Source organism: Oryzias latipes, chromosome 6, assembly GCF_002234675.1.
Source record: "Oryzias latipes chromosome 6, ASM223467v1".
In the NCBI taxonomy this organism is placed as follows: domain Eukaryota; kingdom Metazoa; phylum Chordata; class Actinopteri; order Beloniformes; family Adrianichthyidae; genus Oryzias; species Oryzias latipes.
Genome location: NC_019864.2, coordinates 10870616 through 10880537, shown reverse-complemented (window position 1 = coordinate 10880537; position 9922 = coordinate 10870616). Strand labels below are relative to the sequence as shown.

At 38.1% G+C, this 9922-nt stretch overlaps 1 protein-coding gene across 1 annotated transcript; it reads left to right on the top strand.

Annotated features, from left to right (window-relative positions):
- The first annotated feature begins 5260 nt into the window (after positions 1 to 5260).
- On the top strand, positions 5261 to 7799 carry LOC101174098 (interferon-induced transmembrane protein 5). The gene is made up of 2 exons (XM_004069489.4): positions 5261 to 5626; positions 6882 to 7799. Exons 1-2 carry the CDS (start codon positions 5420 to 5422, stop codon positions 7101 to 7103), a joined length of 429 nt encoding a protein of 142 aa, XP_004069537.1. The 5' UTR covers positions 5261 to 5419; the 3' UTR covers positions 7104 to 7799.
- The last annotated feature ends 2123 nt before the right edge of the window (positions 7800 to 9922 follow it).

Sequence of the window (9922 nt, the reverse complement as noted above, 5' to 3'; positions counted from 1 at the left end):
CATGGGCTCATTTTAATGCAAGTATCGCCACCTTGTGGTGAAGTACTATCAAGCACTATGCTCCACTAATGATTAATTGAAAGCAAATGAATGAGCTTCAAAGAATATGATTTATTAATCGTATACATTTTGGAGTAAGTTAAATGTCAATATAACATAAACGACGAGCTTATGTCTGAATTTTTAACATAGTTAAAAATGAGATGTCAGCTAAATGCATTGAATTTACAATTTCACTATTTATCAGTTTATTTTGTTTAATTTACTTAGCTTTTTATGATAAGTGGAAGTCTTTATGACAGGTTTTTATGTTTTTGAAAAGCTTTAGAAAAAGTTTTTTATTTTATAAAATACTAGCAGCACTTTTATGAGGTCCAGATTAGTCTCTTTCAGCCTTATTACTGCTGTGCTCCTATGATCCTAAACGTTTTAATCTCTAGATTTGGAGTTTATGGACATGTGGGTTTATGGAAGTCCTGTAGAGTTTGATTGGTTTATTTTTAGCACTGCAGTCCTCTGTGTGGGATCCTGTGGAGAAGAGTGTTGGAACTGCAGAACAGTCAAATCTAAATTATAATATTTTTTTTAATGTGTATCAGAATAGACAGTTAAATATTTTGTGTACAGTGGGGCAAAAAAAGTATCTGTTAGTTACTGATTTTGCAAGTTGTCCCACTTATGAAGATGACGATGTTCATCATAGATACGCTTCAACTCTAAAAATAAAAAAGGTAAAAAATGTATCCATACAATGCCATTTATGAAGTATTTATTTATGTATATAATGAAGTATAAAAAAGTAAATAAGAATACTGTTTATAACAGACCTGTTACTCTTTCTTTAAGAAGTTCTCATAATCTGGTTTAATGGCACCTGTTTGAACTGGTTATCTGTAAAAAAGACAAATGTCCACATCCCATATTAGTCAACCTCTCCACCATGAACAAAAACAAAGAGCTGTCAAAGGACACCAGGGTCAAGATTCAGTTCAATTCAATTCAATTTATTTCAAAAGCCCAAAACACAACAACACAACAACAGTCATCTCAATGGGCTTTGTACCTGTAATTGTCATAGAATGAAGTCATAGAATTCAAAAGAAAAATACTAAACGGAACTAACTGAACAGATGAGACTAAACTGGGCATCCCTGCCCTTAGAGCCTCCTTTGGGGTAAGGTAAAAATCTGTAAAAAAAAAAAAACAGATTCCGGGAAAAACGAAGAAAAATCAGGGGTGTCCACATGAAAGAGGTATCCTCCCCCAGGACGGACAGGCGATGTACCAGAACTCTTGAAGAAGAATGAACTTATCTAACGCTACAACTACATATTTAAAAAGTCCAGCAGATGAGCTTCATCCAGATGAATTTGGAGGACGGCTGGGGGTGCGAGACGACCTGAAAAAGACTGTGATGAACCAGTAAGCAAGACCTTGATGAGAAGAGACCAACTGTTTGAAAATGAAAGAAATACTAGATCACTGACGATCTACCGCCAGCTGTAGTTTCATGAAAGATCTAATCTGGTGGAGTAAACGAGTTCATCACGAACAATGAGGAAACAGCCCAGAACCAGGAGAACAGGTCAATGACCTGAAAAACCACCACATCATAAAATTGTGCCTTTAATTCTTGCTAAAGAAACAAGAGTTATTAAATGATTTACCCTAATTATGTAAAGAAATTCATTCATCTTCTAAAACACATTTTGTCCCTTTCGGGATCACGGAGCTGCCAGAGTTTATCCCGGCTCCGGAAGGGTGAAGGGACACCCTGGACAGGTCGCCAGTCTGTTGCAGGACCACAATCCCACACCCGTGCACATCTAGGGACAGTTTAGAGCGGAGGTCGGCAACCCGCGGCTCAGGAGCCACATGCGGCTCTTTAGCGCCGCCCTAGTGGCTCCCTGGAGCATTTTCAAAAATGTTTGAAAATGTAAAAAGATGGGGGAGAGAAATATATTTTTTGTTTTAATATGGTTTCTGTAGGAGGAAAAACAAGACACAAACATTCTTAACGTTTTCCAATGCTGTAAGAAATGTGTAAAAAAAACTGTAACACCAAGCAGGTACGGCACTTACAGATGACAAAACGGGAGCCAAGCTCTCTGGAGGTTGAGCTGTCAATCAATTGGCTGCGCAGGAGAGATGTCTGTGTCCCATACAAGGCACGACTCCGAGCAGTTTCAGAGAGGAGTAGGCAGAAAGCTTAGCTGAGAGCATAGTCTCCATTCTGGCATTACAAGTCCCTTTACTTAAACCACGCACCACAATGAACCACTCCCCCTCCCACACTTATGGTGCAACATAAAGAAACAACATAAGAGGAAGAATGAACTAAGGTGGAACAACAAAACTTCCATATGAAAAGAAACGTGGGCAAACAGAAACGCTCATGCTGAGCCCTAATTAGATCAAGAGACCGTGCCCCACAATCCCCTGCTGCTAACAGACCTAAAATGCACATGACCGCCACTACAATATTACTTTTTTTTTACTTTATTGTACAAAACGAAAGTACAATACAAAACACGAATTTACAAATTAAACTTCAGATATGCCAGGGGAGCATTCTGTTGTTCGAATACTCAAAATAAAAATGACATCAAAAATTGGATTTCTTTATTACATTTCTTTAAATTTATCAAAGCAATGAAACATAATTCATTGATATTGTAGCGACCTGGGGGTCAGCCCCTAAGGCTCATGGGAAGTGGGGAGTTTTGGGGTAAAACCTTGAGTGAGAGTGATGTAAATTAAACATCTAAATTGAAGTGATGTCCATGCTGATTTGGCTGTTTATGTGTGCTTGGGTAAACGGGCATGATGCAGAAAAGGAACTTTGATGTGCTTCCTGTTTATTTCTGCTTGAGACTATCCGGGGTCGTGCGGTGTATGAGGCATGGACAGCTCTCCAATGAATTCACTAAGCTAGCAGTTTGGTTTTATCTTCCCCGCTAAAGTGACGTCCGGGCTGGGTCGTTTCAATATTGAAATGAAGTTAAACTTGCACAACAGAGCAGTCATGTGATGCATCGTTCTCCGCAGAATGCACTGCATGGCAAATAAACATTTAATCGTTAATAATGCTCATTATGTGTTTTGAAGCAACTTTGTCATTTTGATAGCAGGCTATTATAGCTAATATAGATACACATTGCATGTGTTGCCTTCATTATAAGGCTTAAATAGGGCTTTTAATATTTTGCGGCTCCAGACATATTTGTTTTTTGTTTTTTTTGTCCAATTTGGCGCTTTCAACATTTTGGGTTGCCGACCCCTGGTTTAGAGTAACCAATTAACCCATGAAGGATGTTTTTGAACGGTGGGAGGAAGCCGGACTCCCCAGAGAAAACCCACACATGCACGGGGAGAACATGCAAACTGCACACAGAAAGGTCCCCCGCTGATGTTTTCCTTCAGGACTTGAACCGGGGGCCTTCTTGCTGTGAGGTGAGGTAAAAGCGCTAACCACTGCGCCACCTTGCAGTATGTGCTGGTTTTAGCCCTGCCAAAAAGGTGTGTTTCTCTTTAGCTATTATGCAATCAAAACTATAATAAAAACGTCTTGATAAAAATAAATTTCACTGTGATTAAAAACTACTGCAGATAAAGAAACTTTAAAGGGCTTTTCTTAAGCAAACTATGTCCATGTAAATGATAACGTATTACTTCTGGCCCACTAAAGAACAATTTCTTTATGAAATATTAATTATTTTGCCATCTCATTATTATCGGACGTAAGATGATGTCATCTCTGAGGCACCACCTTTAGCTACGCCCATTTCATGACAACATCCTACTGTCAACCTCTGCAGCGCTTCTGCGTTTCTCCCACGAAAACAAACAACATCGGAACTTTTGCAAAGATGGATGTGCATATTGTTCATTTAAATAAAAGCATTTTTTCCAAACACAGCTAACTCGGTGCAGAAAGTGGTTTGTGTGTTAGCCTGGGGGCGGTGCTGGCAGCGCAGACTCATCCTAGAAGACGCTGTTCGGCACTTTGTGACATCACAATGTGAGGAACCGCTCGTTTTCTTAGATTTGGAGGAGCTGGTGCTCAGAGCACAGGGTTTTCGAGGAATACTCAGAGATGCAAGAATGGATCAAAATACTGCTTTGGGGTCACTGCTGATGAGAAATTAACATTACAATACACATAGGCCTTTTAAGAAAATCATCAATACTGCAGTCTGTTGCTGCCCAAAACATACTGGATGTTACAACTTCACCTAAGTTTTGAGAGGAAATAAGGCATTTTTTAATAAAGATTTATAATAATGCCTTACAAACTTGTGATTTTTTTCCCCCTTAAGATTCAGTTTTTGTATTGTAAAAATGAGCTTGTATGATTAAAACCATCCTCTGAACTTATTCATTTTTGTAACCCTTGTGCTATCCTAGGCACTTTAGCATTGGGAGTTGGGTCATCTAGACCCACTAGGCAGTGCGCTGAACCTTTTTTCTTCAATGATTTGTGATCTTCACTGGTGTCCATGGATTACATGAAATCTTTCCACCTTTATCCACCTTTGCTATGTAGGGAGAACATGTCAATGTAAGGGTGGGGTCATCTAAGATAGCACAAGGGTTAAAAGGCATCAGGTTTCTTTTTTGCGGTGATCAGTGTGTTTCATAGAGTTTGGATTAAAACCACCTGATGCTTGAATGTCTCGTTGTTGTTTTTTTAAACGATAATGTAATTTGTTCCCTAATATACATTCTGAATTGTAGTTACTAACATTTTAAAAACAATTTTAAGATTAATTTAAGATTAATTTTACAAAGTCACAGATTTCTTACATTCTTGTTATTGCCATCGTTGACTTTTTTGTGCTTATACTTAGCGGGATTTCAGAAAATATTATTGTGATGTACTTTTTTATGAAGGGGATAAAAGTATGTTTCCAGTTAAAGAAAAGGAGTGAAGAGAATTGAAGACTTTCAGGTTTCTGTTTGGGCCTTTTTAGATGTACTTCCTGTTATTTTAGAGAGCAAATCAATATTAATCTAAAAGCAGAAGCATCGTTAAGAAGCTATTTTTGTTTATTATAGTTTGATTACTTTTTTTGTGTGTTTTTTTTTTCTTTTGTAGGACTTCCAAAGTGCTGGGTGGAAGATGTGAACGGCCAAAAACCGTCCCTTCCAACCACCAGTAAGTTATGCTATCCACACCACCTTGGAGATCTGTAAGAAACTTGAGTTTACTGAGTGAGTTACTGCCCTCCTTCTCTATTTCAGTCTCCAACCACATAATGACAGACCTGCTTTGAACCCTGCCCTTGCATCCTCTCCCAGACACCTCCCTCTGCTGGGGCCTTTAAAAGCCTCCCACACAGAGATGAGCACCTCCGACAGACCTGACATCGACAAGAGTCAATCGGTTGATTCCTGACCAGAGAGTTTATTGCTAATCATGGATAATCATTCCTACAATTTCCCTTCTGACTGTACCCCGCTCACCAACTGTAAGTCGGCCCGCAAGCCGGCTGGATCCACTGTGGTCAACATGGGCAACGCTGGGAAGTGTCCTCCCCGGGACTACCTGCTCTGGTCGCTCTGCAACACTTTCTACGTTAACTTCTGCTGCCTGGGTTTTATGGCACTACTCTACTCAATCAAGGTGAGCCTCGTGTACTCTGGCATTATTTTCACTTTCAAAATAAAATGAGGAGGAATACTAGAAAATGGTCACCGAGAAACTCAGTTTTCCCAGCATTTCATCACGATTACCTGTTTTTTTCTGATGCTGCTTTTCGTCTTTTAATCTTTTGCATTCTTGGGTTTTTCATGTTGTGGTAGATTTTTAAGGTTATTTTTAGGAGCAATTCTAATTTTAGGGGTTAAATTTGTTTAATTTTAAATCAATTTTTAGTATTTTTCCTGAGTTAAAATGGCCCAACAAAAAGTTAGTCCATCTTTAACCTAGGAGTTGGGTTAAAAATAACCCAACTTGGGTCATTTTATACTTGCAAAAGCAGAAAAACTGAGTCTCAATTGGCAAGACAAAAATCATTAATTTGTCATTAATTATAAAGTAATGTTTAATAGGAAAACATATTATGTGATTTGCATTGAAGTACCTTTATATTTCAGTGTTATAACAACAGTTAAAAATGCAATTATTAAATAGACAGAGTAAAAAAGGCTCACATTTGATGTTCCAAATGCTGCATTAAAAGTTCAAATGCCGTTTTTTTTCAAGCAAAACTGAACCGAAAACAAGTAACTGATGGGAAAAGTCAAGGAAAAGTTCAAATAACTTTTGAATTTGAACCACAAACTAATATAAATTAGTAAAAAATGAAATGAAATATCTGCATCTCTGACGATATCAATTATAAAGAAAATATCTATACAATAAACTGCAGAAATTTAAATCAAAGAGGACACACGGTAGAATACCACATGTCCAAAGCAACACAAATTACGCTGAAAATAGATAGAAATTAAACATTTTACTTACTAAAAAAAACACAAAAATGTCAGAGGACACTAAATGCTAAGCAGGACTACCTGAATAACAAGGTTCCTAAAAAGCTGACCGCAGAAGGGCGTGTTCACCCGATACTTAGCTGTTTTTAAGGCCTACACAAAGTGCAGCTCTGAATTAGAGACAGCGGCTCCCTGTGTGGGGAGTTAAAAATGGAGTAATTGGTAGTCTCTTAATTGGTAAGTGCTTGTGAGAAATTAAAGAGAGGGGTTTAGTGCAATACATAAACAGTCTTAGCAATGAAGGCTCTTTAATATCACAAGGAAGTCAAGATTTACAAAAGTTTGAAGATCATTCTGTCTTTAGGTTTCTTCTAGACTTCATTAAGGAGTCATTTCTGCACTGATGAAGCACTCATCTCAATGTCCTCACATATATTTTACAGGCAAGAGACCAGAAGACTTTAGGAAACCTGCAGATGGCCCAGGAGTGCTCGGACAAGGCAAAGTGGTACAACATCCTGGCAGCCGGTTGGAACCTGCTGATCCCCCTGCTTGCCATCGTCCTCCTTGTCCTCCTCCTCGTCCACCTCGGCACTTCTGAGGGAAATTTTGATTTCTTCGGAGAAGACGGCTTCCAGAATTTCATGAATTTGTTCAGCTGGTAAATGAGAGCAGAAAAAGAAATAGCTGATGTTGGATTAAAAGATTTTATTTTAAATAAGATAGGAAGAAAGATCCCTTATATTACATAATCTCAACTGATTTTGAGGGGAAAATAACAGTGAATATTAAAAAGCTGTCAGTACTTTTGGATATGAAATACAGAGGTGAAATACTGAATATGGTCTGGTAAAACCTCCCCTGATGTTCTTCCAGCTGTGACAGTTTAAAGTCTGCTGTGAAAAAGATCTACTCAGATTGTCAGCATTAACAAGTTTTGGTCCGTGAAGTTAGCCAAAGGTTGGATCAGCCTAAAAACTTGTCCACAATATTTTGGTTCTTATTTATTCTATTTATGTTCCGATGAATTTTGTAATCATAACAGCTGATTTATATTTTGTCAGTATGAAAGAAACGGGAGCAAAGAGAACAGTGGTGCTGCTGTACAATCACGATATCATTACTCTTTAACCATCTTTTGTTTTAATTCTCCTTACTTACAGCCTTTTTGTGTTTGGATATATCATTTTCTTCTTAGTCAATAAACAATATGTTGTAATTAATCTAATTTAGTCTTTAACTTGTATAAATCTCCTTATAGTCCAGCTCTGATTATCTTTTGATCTAAACTCTTCCCCATGTTCTTATAATGATTACTATGCCGGTTTGGGGCAAAATAAAAAAAAACTGTGTCCCTTCCAGGACATACTGTAGTTTCTCCAGAGGAGCAATAGTTCATGAGAAATTCACCTGTTGTTTGTGGGCAGTACTGTTGATGCAAAGTAAGCCCGCCCCTTCCTATCGTTCATCTGTTTACACTCTCTCCTGCTAGTTTACAGCCCCTCACACGACCAACCTAACATTTCTGGTGCAACAAAAATGTCGAGCAACATTGGAGCTGTCCAGCCAGACAGCTTTGAGCCAAATGCCAGCTTGGAACACAAAGAAGTACATGGATCTATTTGTCTACAAGTGGATGCATCGGAATGGAGCTTTTTGCATGCCACAGTCGATGTACGTCACAACTACAAGCTTTTTCTTTTCTTCTCCTGATTCACAATGATGTGACCAAAGAGAAACTCAGAATTTAAATTTTAAGCTTAACTTTATTGGTATATTTCCTCAACCGTCAGAAAAATGGCATTTTCATGCCTTACACCATTTTCATCAGAGTGGGTCTTTAGGGAAATAATGGTAACTCATGCTTTTTCTTTTAATCCTGTCTGAACCAATAAACGGGGTTGAAGGGGCGTCTGTTCAGCTGGCTCCTGTGGTCACGCGGCTGCGCTTACACCCAACTTTAAAGCTTTCATTTTGGACTTCATAGTCGAGGCCTGGATGTGTTTCATCCCAGCTGTGAGTGTGGTGCTGTGCCAGCTATATACAAAGCATCCGCCTTTGGGAAACTGTTTAACCGTACCCTGGAGCTGTGCGGCAGGGCCGCCCAGGCAGACCACTCCTAAATGGGCAGCTGTGATTTTGAGGCAGGACGTCATGATTCACATCAACCTAAGATGAGAACAATTTTGGAAACGACTGAATATCCTTTTATTTTTTTACTTTATTTCTCCTAAAACAGAACAAAATTTTAATGAAAAACTGAACTTCCACAAATGTGTAAAGTGTTTTGGATCAGACCCAGTGCCTCTTTTGTTGCTTTTATTGTTAAATTTGTTTAAACTAAGTCTATAAACGATATTTGGTTTTCATCAGTTTATCAAAAGGATGCTTCAAATGCACAAGAAAGAAAACCTGCATCTCCTTCCAAGACGCTACGTCAAAGTTTCATGTTCTGATCAAAGGAAGGGCAAAAGAAAACGTGTCTGGCTCCAGGGATGTCCGTGGCTAATGTTTGCTAGGAAGAAGGTCTGCGGTTCTCAACCCTAAACCCCATGTTTTCATCCAACAAAGCTTTGTCTGAATGTCTGATGACAAAAAAAGTAGAATACAATAGATTTTTTTTGTTTTATGATAAAAAACATATATTAGAAAGAAGTTTTGAAAAAAGTGTTTAAAAACTGGAAAAGAAAAAGTAAAAAGACTAAGAGTGATTGTCAAAATCCTCCCCAGAAATCCCTGAAAATGGAAGATATTAAGAAATCTATTATTTATAAAGGACAGGTTGTGCCTATTAACAATATACACAATTTGTTAAAGGTTTAAAGGCTTTTTTAGTTTTCCGTCAGAAAAAAAAAACAAGCTGAAGAAAAACAAAAGCTAATCTGGATAAGCCCTTTTTGTTTGCATGTCCCTGAAATCCCTGTTCTTTTCTCCCATAAATGTTCAGAGATCCACAGCTGTAGCTCCTGAACCTCCGTGTCTTTGACGTCCCTCATATTAGAAATGTTTCCTTGGCTTAAAATTCTATTTCTACTGACTCAAATCACAGGCTGTAACTTCAAACTTTCTATTTTCCTCTTGTGGTCTTGTGGGGAAAATGCTTACAGATGTCTGAGGAAAATTATATAGTAACAGAGGGCGCTGCGTGCTGCAGGAGAGCTAGAAACCTCATTCTGCTCTTTAGGAGTTTTGTTGGAACACTGTCTACAACAGGAAAGGATATGGGAAGGTTTGTCAACACACATCAACATTTCAAGCACTTTTAGTGAGGACACTGTTGAGGTATTCATTCCAAACAAACGGGGAGTCTCAACCTATGAGATGAATTTCTTTATGGAAAGAAATTGGCTTTCAAAATCTTTTAATTAACAAAGACAAAAAAATTAAACATGAAATAAAATAATCCTACAAGGTTAAAAGATCATGGTATGACAAAACGGAACGAGAACAAAAAAAAAAGACACGGAATAACTTTTGTGATCTC